Below are 15323 nucleotides of genomic sequence, written 5' to 3'. Positions count from 1 at the left end.
GTGTACACAGTACAATACAATCAATCAATATAATACAATCAAAATGAAATGAGTACAAATGAAAGGGGTGGAACAGTTTTCATGCATCGAGATTACTCAATGCAGACAGTGCAAGGATGATCAGTAGTCTTTAAGGTGGTTGTGTTCCATTTGAATCTTGCTGCTGTGTTTGCACATTGTCGTACTTCACCCAGCAGATATGGGAGTTTTTCATCATTGGCCATGTTTTCAAACTCTCCTTGTGTGGTTATGATCTGTGTGAAGTATGTGTCTCTGATGTCTTGGTACAGTGGGCAGGCGGGTTAGGAAGTGTAGTTCAGTGTTCTCCAAGGGCTACAAAGTAACTGGTCTGGCAACTGTTAAGTATCATTACATTCACTGAATCTTTGTCTGTCTGTGTTCCTGCCTCACTGTCCTGTAGGGATGGGACGCGTATGAAAATGTCATGTCACGAGTATTGTGACCAAAGAAATAGCAATTTACGATATTATCACGATAATCAAAATATCCCCAACATTCATTATCCTTGGGCGGAACATTTTGCCAAAAAATTGCAGATTGTAGATCTGCTATTTTTCGGCAAAGAGATTTGGTAGAGAGTTAAAAAAGACTGTATCAAGTACGTTATTTCCAGGTTAGTTTTACCAGAGTTTAAATTGCACCTCGGCAAATAATAGGTGAATTGATCCCAGTGCATGATGGAGGATAATTTCACGATAAATGTAAATCTCCACCATACGATTATTGTGTTTTTATCACGATAAACGATAATAACAATTATCGTCCCATTCCTACTGTTCTGGGCATATAACTCGGGCGCTGTCTGACCTATTGATTGACCACTCCCTTGGCTTGTCCCAGGTGACCGGTGGTGTGCAGTGCTCAGTGGCATCCGACCAACCGTTCCGAGAACAGAAAAAACACTATGGGCTGGAAAGAAATGTGGCCTCTTCCTTACTTCCTTCACAGGTCTTATCAATGATTCTGATAAAGGCTTTATTCTGTTTAGTGCAGCACAGTGGTTCTTAAATGTTTTGATTTCAAGGACCACCATAACTCCGAGAGTCTACAAAGGGAACCAAATGGATTTGTACAAGTCCCATTTGGTTCCATTTGTACACTCTGAGTTACAGACCCATTATGGGCCATTTGGAACTCCCTCAATAACACTTCCCCTGGTCTGACCCGTCTTTTGTGCACCTGAACGTTAGACACTTTGTCCTTTCCCAAGGCTGCCTGGTCAGGAAATTGTGGATTTTATTTGGACCAAAACGATCACTTGAGTTTCAAAGTCGGATATGTGAGGACTAAAAAGCATCACTACACAAGCCATTAATTAACCGACCGGCAATGCGCATATTAAACAGTTTCATGAAATGTAGGTGAGTAGTATGTTGATGATCTTATTTAGATCTTATCTTTAGACCTTATAATGTGTCCATGAACATATTGTTGGCATTTGTTCATTTTATCATCAGAATATATTCTTTGGTTGGCCTTTCTTTTGTCTGACGTTGCTATAGTTATTTCTCCATAAAGATATCATCGCTTGTGTTGCATCATCTCTAATTTACATCATTCCCGAACTTGCGTGGGGCCTGAGTGGGCCGGCTGCCCGAAGGGCTATAGCTGTGAGAGTAACCAAGTAACCAACGTACATCTGCATTCATTAGCGTCTATCATACAGTCAGTTCAACATCTGGCTACTGATAGAAAGTGGGCCAGGTAATTAGTAACGGTCTTCATTCGTTTTTCCCTCTGTCCTGGTGAGAATGAGAATGCATCCCATCTGTCTCCTGCGTGTAGGCTCTCATCATGAGTGAGAGTGTGCATTAGCATTCTCTTATTGGCCCAGTCGGGCGCTCTCATACAGTATGCTGCTGAGCTCTGGGAGACAAGTACATCAAGGTTCAAGGTAGAGTACGAATGCTCTTGTAGGTCATTAGTGTGGACTGACTGACACAGGGCGGCAGCGGCCGTGGAAAGTAACCAAGTACATTTACCTCAAGTGCTGCATACTTACAGTACAGTAAGTACAATTATTAAGTGTTTTTACTTAACTTGAGTAGGCCTATGTCCATTTTTTCAGCATTCTATATTTTTAAACCACTACATCTCAAAGGCAAATGTTGTACTTTTTACTCAACTTAGTTATTTTGTAGATTCCGATTATTATTGCCAAACATAGATTAACCAATTAAAGCCCTGTTTTACCTGACCTGATCTTACCTGCTCAAAAATAGCATATCTACAAGCTCACAATGTGTCACCTCGTGACGCAATGTGAACTTGTAGATTGGCTATTTTTGAAGTAATAATAATTACATAAACTTTAGTACTGTCAGTATAATTTCTAGGGGTGGGCAATATAATCGATATGGCAATACATCGCAATAGTTTATTTGCCAATACTGTATCGATACTTCAGGTCATAGTATCGCAATACTTTGAGGAAAATAAAATGTTCCCATGCATAGGAACCAATGGTAGAAGTCCGGTCCTGACACGCCGCTGTCTCTAGATGTCGCTGTACTATAGTAGCTACTTCCCCTTCCCACGGTTCAGTGAGAAAGGTCACTCAAGAAAATGGCTGCGAACGACGAAAACAACAACACTAGAGCAGCGTCTTCAGCTTTTAAAGCTGATATATCGCAATAGTATCGCAATAATATCGTATCGCAAAGATTCACAAAATATCGTGATACTATTGCTTCGTGACCCAAGTATTGTGATATGTATTGCATCGCAAGATTCTTGCCAATATCTACCCCTAATAATTTCATACCAATACCTTTGTAATTTTACTCAAGTCAAATTGAAATGTTGAACGCAGCAGCCCTTTTACTTCCTTCACCGCTGACAGTGACAAGCACTGTACATCAAGTGAGGTTCAAGGTACAGCACTCTTAGGTCATTAGTGTGAACTGACTGACACAGAGCAGGAACTCCTCTCTCAAGTGTAGCATTAACATATGAAAGCCAGTAGATGGTTTTTCCGTGTCAGAAGCGTTAGAAATCCGAGGCTGTACTCTTAAGGTTCTCGTGCAGCTCGAGTGCCCTTGAACTGAACCTGTGTTTTTGGTGTTGATTGATTAAACACGGACTGCTATTGATCAGAGTTGTTGTGATATGTCCCTCCCTACGGCTTCATGCTTCACGTACAATCAGGCGTTAAGCCAGCACAAATACTGCGGATAAAAAAAAAAAAACAGGAGATAGATTTACTCGGGAATACCCTGGGAAAGAAATCGTTAAAATCACGGAGGAAAAATAAATAAAGTTATCGGATGGTTGACATGTTCACTTAAAGCATCGTCACCTTTCGTATAGCGATAATGTGCTCAGAAGACACATGGTGACATTTCTGACTGCCTGCCAACCTATTCCGTCGAGATAAGTCTTTATCTGCTGTCACTTGCCATACTACAGTACATGCAGGCAGATAGAGCATCTTGGCAATACTGAACCGTGTCTATTATCTACATTGTAAACCACATTTTGAGTCCACCGCCGTCTTATCGCGTTCTTAAATCACCTCTGTGGGAATTCGCAATTCCAACGCGGAGCGGAACAGAGCTGCCATTTTATATCTGCCATTCAGCATCATCCTATACTGTATAGTGACTTTTTAATACCCTTTTCTTCATCTTCCTGCGAGCGCTGTCAAACCTACTAATGGCCAAATGTCACTCATTTCCTACTCTTAAAGGGACCTTTAGCCCATTTTGAACCTTAATTCCACTGGTACGACTTGAGGAGATCCTATACAGTACTGTTATATAGTGTGGGAAAGAATGTTTTATGTGTAGTTCTCCCAGGACGCGATATGTTGTACGTTGAGCTTGTACTATACAGTGCATTGAATATTTTCTTTTCTTCGTCTTTTTTTTATAAAGCTTTTCTTTTTGTGTTTTCTGCCTTTAGTACAGTGTAGAGAGACTGAGAGAGAATCAGGGAGTGACATGTAGCAAATGGTCCAGCCGGTCCGAGAATTGAACCGGGGAATAGCTCTCAGGCATCCGTAGGCTACAGTATGTGGCTAGAACCTAACCCTTCAGCTGGTGGCCGCAGTGTAGATTGGCTATTTTCACTATTTGTTATATATCGTTGCTGTCAGGCAGAAATCTCTTATGTCCATATTTTGGGGCGGCAGTGTCTCAGGAGATAGAGCAGCCGCCTGAGAACCGGAAGGTCCCCAGTTCGATCCTGTGCTCACCCCGAGTTAGAGGGTCGAAGTGTCCTTGAGCAAGACACTGAACCCCTAATTTCTCCCGGTGTATAGGTAATGTAGGTAAGTAATGCCCTAATTCACCAGTAAGACTCCCTAATCGGTAGATAAGTGACCATCAGGTCCCAAACTTTAGAAGGCAATGGTAGCCAATCAGGAGGGAATATGGGAAATGGGACAGATCCATGTTGATGACATGACTTTAGAGATACTGTGTACGGCTTTGCGTGATTTTAGGGCAAAATCTGTAGGAGCAGTGTCCAAAAATGTGTTTTGCAAGAATCAGCCTCATGGTGCGCTAGAAGAGGGCCATGTGAGAAATGAGGGGTGGCGGATATATGAGTGGGGCAAAAGTGTGACGTGTGACGGACAGACAGACAGACTGACTGACTGACAGTCGGTGGAGCTTTTCATAGTAACTTGCGACCTGACGGTCGCAATCAGTGTAGGCAAGTAATGCCCTAGTTCATCATACAAGAGTGTCGCACAACAAATAGATTGTAGATCGTCTATTTTCCCTATTTTAAATCGTTTTTTAAAATGATATACTAGGTTTCCACCCAACAGCAATAATATCCAAAATATATAAATAAGGCTTAAATATGAGATCGGTGTTGAGCGCCGCAGGCTCTCAGTGTTGACTGTGTGTCTCCCAACACGAGCACCCACCCCACCCCCACGTCTTTCCCCCCGCTGTCAGTCAGAGGAAGCCGCGCTACAGGCCTGTCCTGTGGGTAATGCATTTTAAAATGAGGTGCGTGACCCCCCCTCTCCACCACGCCTCATTAACTCCCTGTAGATTGATAAACAGAGAGCTGCAGCAGCAGTGCGGTGGTGGCCATGCCAGACGCTATAGGTACTGTTGTACAGTACACTGCAGTCACTCCTGCCTGATGGCATTTGCAGGATGAACTCTGGAACAGCCCTTCCGCGTGTGTGCGTGTGCGCGCGTGTGTGTGTGTGTGCAGGGGTGTCGCACCAAATTCTGGGCCCTGGGTACAAGGGTTCACTCACATTTTGAGCTTCAACTATTGAAAAATAGCAGATCAACAAGCTCAAGTGCCGCGCTGTGATCGAGCTTGTAGATCTGCTGTTTTTGAAAAATCGTGAAAATGTATGCGGAGTCGGGATATTTCAAAAACCTTTTGAAAAACCTAAGTTTCTATGTCAGTGGTGCTCAGATATTTTCATGTGAAGGACCCCCAAAATGATATGTATTTGGCCATGGACCCCCATCTCAAAATATTTAGTTCCAGGGACTCCCCAGAAGCAAAATTTGAGTTACAAATGTTTGCTAAAAAATACATAATATTCAAAGATTTGCACAAATTTTCACAACTTTTCAAAAAATAGCATAACTACAAGCTCGCATTATACAAGCTGTGAGCTTGTATATCTGCTATTTTTCAATAGCTAAAGACGGGCCCCTCCACCATGGGCCCTAGTATCTCAGTCCCACCCCCCCCCCTCTTGTGACGCCCCTGTGTGTGTGTGTGTGTGTGTGTGTGTGTGTGTGTGTGTGTGTGTGTGTGTGTGTGTGTGTGTGTGTGTGTGTGTGTGTGTGTGTGCGTGCGTGTGAGGTTTTCCATGGCACAATAGAACATTTCTGAGGATGGTTGGTTTACCACATGAACCCCAGAGTCCCTACAGTATTCTGGGCATGATACAGCATATTAGTGTATAAAACATTTACAGTATTCTGGGCATGATACAGCATATTAGTGTATAAAGCATTTAGCTCCCAATGCACCGCATTGGGACATGAGCTTGTAGATCTTTTTATTTTCCCTATTTGATGTGCAACAAAGTATATAGGGTTTGCGTGTTTTTTTTAATTAACCATTCTAATTGCGTTTCCATTTTGAGCAACCCAAGTTGACAGCCTCGGAGATCTGGCATGCCACCTGCGACCACGACCGGCTGTGTTCGTTGCAGTGTTGATTTTGACAGCAAATTTTTGTTATTGCAACCGTCAGGTCGCAAGTTACTATGAAAACCTCCACCGGCTGATTGTCTGTCTTAGTCAGTCCGTCTGTCCGTCACGTCACATCACACTTTTGGCCCTACTCTTATCTCCGGCAGTGTTGCCCCTATCCATGCCAACCTTTGCACACACACTCCTTGGCTGTGAAACCACAACCCCCGCCCCTGATTTCTCACATGACCCTGTTCTAGTGCCACCATGAGGCTGCGTGAATACATGTGACCTGACGGTCTTACTGGTAGTATTTTGAATAAAATTTCATTTAGTTTTAGTCATATTTTTTGGTCATCTGAAAAGTATTAGTTTTAATCTAGTTTTAGTCGATGGAATATCATACGATTTTAGTCTACTAAATTTATGGCAGATTTTGCAGAGAAAAATATGTCAAGCAGATTTTGCAGGAAAAAAAATGTCAAGCCTTGATGGTGCCGTAATGGCTGATTTAACGCTTGGTTCATGCGTGCTTATTAAAATAGCCGATCTGCAAGCTCACAATGTGTAGCAGCGCGTTGAATTAGTTTGACATTTTCAAATTAGAGTCACCAGGTTGAAATTGTTTAAAACCGTCACAATGAATTACTCTCACGGAGTAATTTAGTTCATTTTTCCTTTCCAATAATCTTGCTCCCTCCCTGGTGAAAACCTGTTCCACTGGCGTGACCCGTTCCTACTGCTCCATCAGCAGGTGTGTCGCACCAAATTCTGGGCCCTGGATACAAGGATTCACTGCGTTATTTTGTGCTTTAACTATTGAAAGATCTACATACACAAGATCTACAGATCTACAAGCTCACAGCGTGGCTCCGAGTGCCGCGCTGCGAGCTTGTAGATCTGCTATTTTTTTTTTTATCATGAAAATGTGTGCAAGTCTTTGAAGGTTTTTTGAATGTTTCTATGTAAGTGGTGCTAAAACTTTTTCATGTGAAGGACCCCCAAAATGGTATGTATTTGGCCACGGACCCACATCTCAAAACATTTCCTTCCAGGGACCCCCCAGAAGCAAAATTTTAGTTACACATGTTTGCTTAAAAAATACATATATTCAAAGATTTGCACACATTTTCACAACTTTTCAAAAATAGCAGATATACAAGCTCGCAGCGCGGCACCAATAGCTAAAGTATATAATAATTAAGGCCCCCTGCAATTAAGGCCCTGGGCCCTTGTAACTCAGTCCCACTTTTCCCCCCCTTTGTGACGCCCCTGTTCCATCAGCACAGTGGCGTGGTGGCTAAACAGTGTGACGTGATTTAAGACCTATAGCGCAGGAGAGCCTAAATTGAATTGAACAGCTGTGGGCGATACGCGACGTTTGCGGCGCTCTCACAGAAAATGGATTGGACCTCCGGCTGCCTAGACAAACGCTATTAGGCCACTTTCACACCGCATGCATACAGCGTGAAAAAGAGGCCTTCGATAATCAATCTATAGCATATTCCATGTGATACGTTATATCAGTGATTAGCTTGCACAGTATAATCGATGGCAATCAGCGAGAAGATGTGCACAATAATAATGGGATGTGCTGCTGCTGCTGACATTGGGAATGGAGAGATGCTGTATCAATTGTATGAAATGGGATGAAAAAATAATATAAATTATTTATAGAAACAGCCTCAGATAAATTAGTCCAGCGGTTTCCAAACCGTTCCATGCCGTGGACCCCAAATAGCCTCTGGCTGTGGCCCCCCCATTGTAAAATAGCTTTAAAATATTTCCTATGAAGGACCCAAACTTGCATAAAAAGGAATAAAATAATAATAATAATAAACCACTTAAGCCCTATAAAAAAGTGAAAGTATCTGATCTAAAACATCCCAAGGCATTAAGCTAAAAAAAAAAAAAAAAAAAAACACATTTAAATTTAAATCATACTTTTTCAGTGGAACATTTCTAAATTTCAATACAGCAATATTGATATAAAAAATAAAATGCAATTTGTAATGTTTTACTTTTGATTACTTTAAAAGTATTAAAAGCAAGTACTCCAGTACTTTAAATCAATTACAAATTTGACTGAGCAACTGAGCGTAATTTGCGTAATATATGAGCAGGATATATCTCATATATATGCAGTACAAACAAGCAGTAGATGCACAGAAAGCTGTGCAAAAAACCTCCAGTGTAGCATGACCTTGGATATGTCTGTCTCATCCCCTCCCTCCATGACATGACACATCTGTCTGTCTGTCTGTCTGTCTGTCTGTCTGTCTGTCTGTCTGTCTGTCTGTCTGTCTGTCTGTCCATCCATCCATCTGTCCCTGTGTATCAGAAGAGCTGGAAGCCACTCTGGCATGGTGGTGATGGTGTCATATAGTGATGTGGAATCACAGGCCATTAGATCTGTACACAGCAGAGAGCAGACACGCTTCTTTTAGGCGCTCTCTCTCCATGTTCTGGGATGCTCTGACCTCATATCATCACTGTCGGGTGGAAACCTTTTTGTCCAAAATCGTTACTTTTCAGGACATGGAAAAAGAGCCTGTGTTCCAAAGGATCCAATGTAGTCATTTAGTCACCATCTCTCTCACACCTACAGAACTAGTTAGTTTGTCCACTACTGTTGTTGTTCTTAGTCATGGCTGCCAGTTCCCACCTGATGTTGTGTGGGAGTTCTGACTGCTCCACTCCGTGCTGAATAACTGCTAGTTTGGTTAAGGACTTTAGACTAGGACTCAAGTCTAAGATGTACAGCTCAGGTGTGGGGCACTTCATATCGTAGAAGAGGATACGATCTCCCACCATGCAACACCACATCGCTTTCCTATCTGGGCCTTTTCCCTTGGGCTCAACCGAATTCCAGGAGGAGGTCTCTGGATTAAATTTCCACAGATCATTGAAGGTCTGGTCTAAGTTCTTACCACCAAATATGTACAGCTCTCCATTGTAGGCAAAGGCTGAATGAGCAGCGCGTGCGTCTGGAAGAAGCTGTGCAGAAGAAGGTGTTCTCAGCCAGCAGTTGGTCTCTGTGTCAAACACTCCGATGTTGTTGGTGAAGTATGGCATCTGTTTCAACATGCCCCCAAATACAAACATCTTTGTCCCGATGATGGTGGCAGAGTGAAGAAATGATGAAACTGTCGGTCTGCCTCTGGTGTTTATTGAAGACCAGACCATTGTTATGGTGTCCAACTTGTAGATGTCTTCTCTACTATGGATATAGATGAGCTTCCCAAAGACACAGGCTGAGTGACCCGTTCTCCCCTCTGGAACTGTCCCTGACACCTTGGGCTTAAACCACCTGTGGGTGTCGACATTAAATGCATGAAGAGTGTTGTTGCATGGAAAAGTTGCACTGAAAGTAGTTCCATTGAAACGATAGCCCTCCCAGATGTAAATAATGTCTTCTATCAGTACAGCTGTGTGGAACCAGCGCTGGGAGGGAACCTCAAGGGGAGGCTCTCCTCTTCCAGTCATCACTGGAGGCAACGTCCCCCAGCGTAAGGACACTGTATTGAAGATGTGGACTTCAATCGGTTCGTTTGCACAAATGTTTGTGCAGCTTCCAAAAAAGTAAACGCTGAGTTCCACAGGAACAGCAGCAGTATACGATGGATTTGGTCCTCCCTTCAGGCATACGGTCCACCTCAACATTTCACATACAGACGATAGTGAATAAACGCAGCCCCTGGAAGCGTTGTTGAATACTGTTACAGGAAAGTGTTCTGCCACTCATATTGGTACAGTGGCCTCCAATTACTGATGTCATGTTGATGACATCAGCCTTGTCCAAATGGAGATCATCGCCAAGATGTGTGCTCGACTGCGCAATTTTTTTTCCCATAATCATCCAGACTATACAGTAGTACTTGTACAACTTTCTTTATTCCATCTTCCATCTTTCCACGCTACTCCTCCCACAGTTTTGGTGGCACACACTTGGGCCACATGTTGGCTTCATCGGGAATCGTTTGCTTGCATTTTGCCAAGAGATACGTTTTATTGTTTCATTTATATAAATGTATTAGTCAAGTGAACCATTGACCTGAGTGGGAAAAATGCAAAAATTTAACTTTTCCCAAATATGGAGATGACTGATGTCTGACGTCATAGACCACATGAGACTGACATGGAAGCCAATTGGGAAAATGCCGATTCAACCAGTATGCCCATATATGAGCATTCCAAGATATGGGCTTAATATTGATGACATCAGGGATCTCCATACTGTATATGGGCATAAAAAGGACATGGACTGACAGAGATTTCTATATATGGCCATTAATTTATTAGTGAATAAATTCAAACGGTAAGACAGAATTCATTTACAAGTGTGACTCGCGTCACGGCAACAACACCAGAATTGTATCATTCTAGTTCTCTTTAGTAAAGAACATTAATTCCCATTCTCATCACTAGCTCCATTTTCTTGCTGTTGTTTTTAAATAATTGGCCTCCCTGCCACCCCCTCCCGGCCACCCCGAGGGCTCCCGGCCCCCACTTGGAAAAACTTGAGAATGATCCTATAATATATAATAAGGTGACTCTGTTGAGGGCATACCACATCCTTTTAGAGGGAATATACTGTACATCCAGAGAGCATAATAAATCATCTCAAAGTCTCCGTCACTGCCTGGCTGTTTCTTTTTTTTCTTTCTTTTTTTTTCGTCCACCTTCAGTCACTAGAGCTGGATTTGTGGCGCTGGTGCAAACGTAAATTAAAAGAGGATGCTGGGATGTTGGCTGCCCTTCCTCTCACCCACACCGCCAGTCATCAGCTAGCCTAATTTATGCTCCATCGTGCGACGGTGTCGCCACGCGGAGAACGGCCGAGAAGAACAGCAGACCTGCAAGCTCACGGCGCGGACGCGACACGCAATGAGCTTACAGGTCGGCTATTCTCGGTGCGAGACACTGACGTGCGAAGAAGTATGAATCGGGCTTCAGCGTGTGAACAGCCCCCCCCCCCCCCCCCCCCCCCCCCCCTCCTCTCTCTGGCACAGGGCCCAGGTAGAGACATGGGCAACCAGCTGGGGGGGGGGGGGGGACGCAGGGGGTGGGGAAATCAACATCCAGGGATGAAGTGAGATCAGAGATGGAACGGGGAACCCCTGGTGGGCTGATTATTACAGCATGTGTTGCTGGTGTGTGCGCGTGTGTGTGTGCTTGGTGTTTTATGCAAGGATGTGGGAGGAGAGAGAAATTATTGCGCGTGTGTGTGCTTTGGAACGCGCAACGTGCGTTTTGGCGCTGTCGGGCAGAGACCTTGTATCTCCATTGTAATGTTTGTTTTTTCATGCCTATTTTACACTTGTACTGTTGTACAACGAAGTTGCACGAAAATAGCCAAAATAGCTGATCTACAAGATCTGATATTTTCAATTGAAGAAATACTGTATATATATTTTGTAATTTTTAGATTATAATCTTTTATCTTTTTGCCTAACTACAAGCCTAAGCCTGTTGGTTTTATAAATAGTTTACCAATACAAATTATCAAGAGCTTGTGACTGAATAATTAGGCCTACTGATTGAATCCATTATAACACTGTTTATTTGTTTTGTTTTGCTGGATTTGTGGCACTGGTGCAAACGTAAATTAAAGAGGATGCTGGGATGTTGGCTGCCCTTCCTCTCACCCACACCGCCAGTCAGAGCCTGTCATACAAGGTTTCCGTCCGACAGCGGCGTGTGTGTGTGTGTGTGTGTGTGTTTGCACGCATGCGCGTCTTTGTGTGCGACTGTGGCGTGCCTGTCACGCACATGCCTGCGAGTACCGGGCCGCTGTACAGTGTCACTCGGCGGGACACCGGCAGATGTTTGGGTCGACGGTGGTGTTAATCCACAGCAGAGGAAAGCGACCTGACAGGAGGTATACAGCTGGATCCTCTTCAGTGATCTCACACAGCCGACACACAGACAGCCCAGCTGGGAGCGTGTCAGCTGTAACAACTGCTGGTGACCACTTTATTTTGTTTGGGACCTGTCAGCGTGAGACGTGATGAGTCCATCCCCTCCGCCCCGCTCCCCCGCCACCCCTCTCTACCTCTCAGGGTCCAGAACGCAGCCAAAAGACCTGGAAATAATCACCGGATCAAAGCAAGGCCACGGCGAGTGCGGAGCCAAATAAAATGATGTGTTTCTGAAGTCTTAATTAGGTCTGCTGCACACGGCCAGACAAGACATGAACATCAACATGGCCATCTCCAGACCAATGTGAATTCACACATGTCTCCACACAGCGACTATTACACTCTGAAAGCGTCAAAGATGGACCCACAATGGCACATTTTAGCCGCTTATGCCCTCTTCAAAAACATCCAAAAATGGCAGATGCGACGTGTTGTGAGCTTTTTACATGTGCTATTTTTGATGCATGCGTGCAATGCGTGTGTGTATGTGTGTGTGTGCAATGTGCTTGCATCTGACATCCACATGTCTGTCATGATAACGTTGGATTCCTTCAAGGACTGTCTTGAGCTGATTGTCACGCGACTGTTTAACAGGCCAAACATGCACAAACACCGGCTCCCTCGATGCATTATCTCATAACTGTTGCAACACATACACACGCACGCACGCACGCACGCACGCACGCACGCACGCACGCACGCACGCACACACACACACACACACACACACACACACACACACACACACACACACACACACACACACACACACACACACACACGATCACACAGGGAAACCATATTGACAGATGGACCGCAGAGAACATTTGCCACTTGGGGTTCCATCTATCTTTGTCAGCTAGTTAATCAAACACATCGATTTCTTTCATTATTTAATGATCATTCAATAAAAGATAATCAATAAATAAAAAATTATGTTGGTGTTTCACATATTTATTTCCCCAAAAATGCAAAACATCCCCTTCACCAAAGAGTCACAGTCACTTAGCTAGCACCTTCCAGGAGCACTGCTCAAAAATAGTCGATCTACAAGCTGACCCTGCTATTTCTGGCCCAGAACATGGACGCTGGGGTTTAATCGTTTGTTTTGATCAATAATGATCAAAACCAAAATCCCATGTTTTATTTGTGGGGGATTGTCACTCCCCTGCGCACTACACCCCTGCTTATAAGTTGTCCTTTGTCTTTTGTGTGTCCATCACAGGGGCCTATTTGCAAGTCATTATACAGAAACCCATTACCTGGAGGATGGCAGCGCCGTCACAGACTCTCACAATTTCACGGTATGTGTTCTCACCTGCATGGGGTGACTTCTGATTCTGTTCTGTGCCGCTGACATAAATAATGGTGTTAAAAGTACTGTCATCTATATTGCAATGTAGATTTGACAATATTTGCCTCTGAGATGTAGTGGAGTAGAAGTAAAAGTGGAAAACATTGGATACATTAAAATGGTTGAGTACAGTGCCTGAGTAAATGTACATAGATTACTTAGTTTACACAGGGAAATCTCGCTCTTTCGACAACGCAGCATTTCAACAAAGGTTAGCGACTCACCTCACGGAGGTTAGGGTTAGGTTTGGTTGTCGAAAAGATGACATGTAGAAACAGCGACACGCTCCCAGTTTACACCACTGGAATTGAACAGTGTTTCACCAAACCTTTTCAGCTCGAGACCCAAAGGATACATTTGGTGCCTCCCTGCCGGACCGAAACTTACCAAAAACACATTATGAATTAACCTCTTTTAAGCCCTATTTAATAGTAAAAACAGCTGATCTACAAGTTTTTATATTTTTTAATTCATGGAATTGTGTTATTTTCTGAAAATGAATGAAATTCTTTGGGGAAATGTTTTGAAATAATAAAATAAATTGTAAGGGGGAAAAAAAGATTTTTACTCGCGTCCCATAAAAATGGCTTTACGACCATCCCGGCCCATTGTTGGGGAAACACTCAAATACTTACTGTAAGTACTGTATGTGATCCTGTCATATAAAAACGGTTTCCTCTCTGCCCACGTTATGCCGTTTGCATTCGAAACTCAAGACATGAATCTCAGCACAAGACATGAACCTCATGTCTTGCTGCTTGGGTTTTTGCTTCTTCTATGGTGCCTCTATTTTGGGACAATGTGGAAATAAGGAAATATTGATGTCCCGACTCTAAAAATTGTCAGGAGTAAGGTGGGCAGTCTTGCACGTAAAGATGCTCTATGTGTAGGTGAGTGAGTGCCTTGCACTCACACATTCATATTGCATGACAGCAAGGCCAGAGTCACAGAAGAAGAACAGCTTGGGTCTTTCATAATGTATAAAGGTTAAAACACTCCAAAAATGTATATGCTTTGTTGAGTTAGTGAACTCAGTGCATAGAGATCAGTCCTTAAAGCAGCACTTCACCCACGTCTAACCGTAATCTCAGATAATTGGTACTCTCTAACGCTCATTATAGGATGCCACAATTTCCGTCCCCTCACCCTGTGTCTCATTGGTGGCCAATGTGGACATTTGTACCAATGAGATCATTGATTTGGATTCCAAGCTCATAGTAACTACAGTCTTTCTCTTCCTGAAAAGGTAGCGTACTGAAACAGAATGTTCTTGCTTAATAAAGAATAGATACAAAATAACACGTTTGAAGCCTTATTTGAACTGACCCAACCTGCCGGTAAGCCAGTCATGTCACGTGACTGCCCTAATGCCCATCAAACTGGGGGTCCTTGGGAATTAAAAAGTTGACAGACCCTCCCTCACAGTGAGCTTCATAGGACTTGGTCTCTGAGTGAACACAGTACCAGCACTGTACAGGTCGGAGAGCTGTCTGCGTGCGTGCGTGTGTGCTCTGTGTGTGCTGTGTTTGAGCACAAGTGGATTTATATTGAGAGTAGAAAGGAGTGTATCATTAGTGTAGTCTGGTCTGGTCTGGCTCCACTCAGACAGCCCTGGCCTGCATTTCATCCTTGGGCAGTTTGAGCCGAGGCAAATGCGCTGCCATGAAGCCTGATTATTATTTGGTAATGAATGAATTGCAGAGAGTCTGGACCGTGCCGCGTCGTCTTTGACTCCTATCTTTTCCACGCAGTGGTTCAAATCCTCCACCTGCTCGCCTGATTTCAGGGATTTGGTCATCTCGCATGTTTTTGGAAGGCAATTAGATGATGGCTCTCATTTCTGGTCCAGACAGGGGCGTCACAAGGGGGGGAAAAGTGGGACTGAGTTACTAGGGCCCAAGGTGG

The 15323-nt window shown here is 43.6% G+C and overlaps 1 protein-coding gene across 1 annotated transcript in view; it reads left to right on the top strand.

The window, feature by feature from the left end:
* Nucleotides 1-15323, top strand: part of adam12a (ADAM metallopeptidase domain 12a) — a gene marked incomplete at both ends in the record, with an annotated part of 173209 nt that overhangs the window by 63467 nt on the left and 94419 nt on the right. The window contains one exon of the mRNA XM_080747303.1: nucleotides 13290-13368. Within this exon, the coding sequence (XP_080603429.1) occupies nucleotides 13290-13368 (79 nt within the window). The remainder of the gene's footprint in view (nucleotides 1-13289; nucleotides 13369-15323) is intronic.

Source organism: Nannobrachium achirus (genome assembly GCF_963921795.1).
Source record: "Nannobrachium achirus genome assembly, chromosome: 18".
Lineage (NCBI taxonomy): Eukaryota > Metazoa > Chordata > Actinopteri > Myctophiformes > Myctophidae > Nannobrachium > Nannobrachium achirus.
The sequence above is the reverse complement of the archived record's forward strand: the minus strand, read 5'-3'. Positions and strand labels throughout refer to the sequence as shown.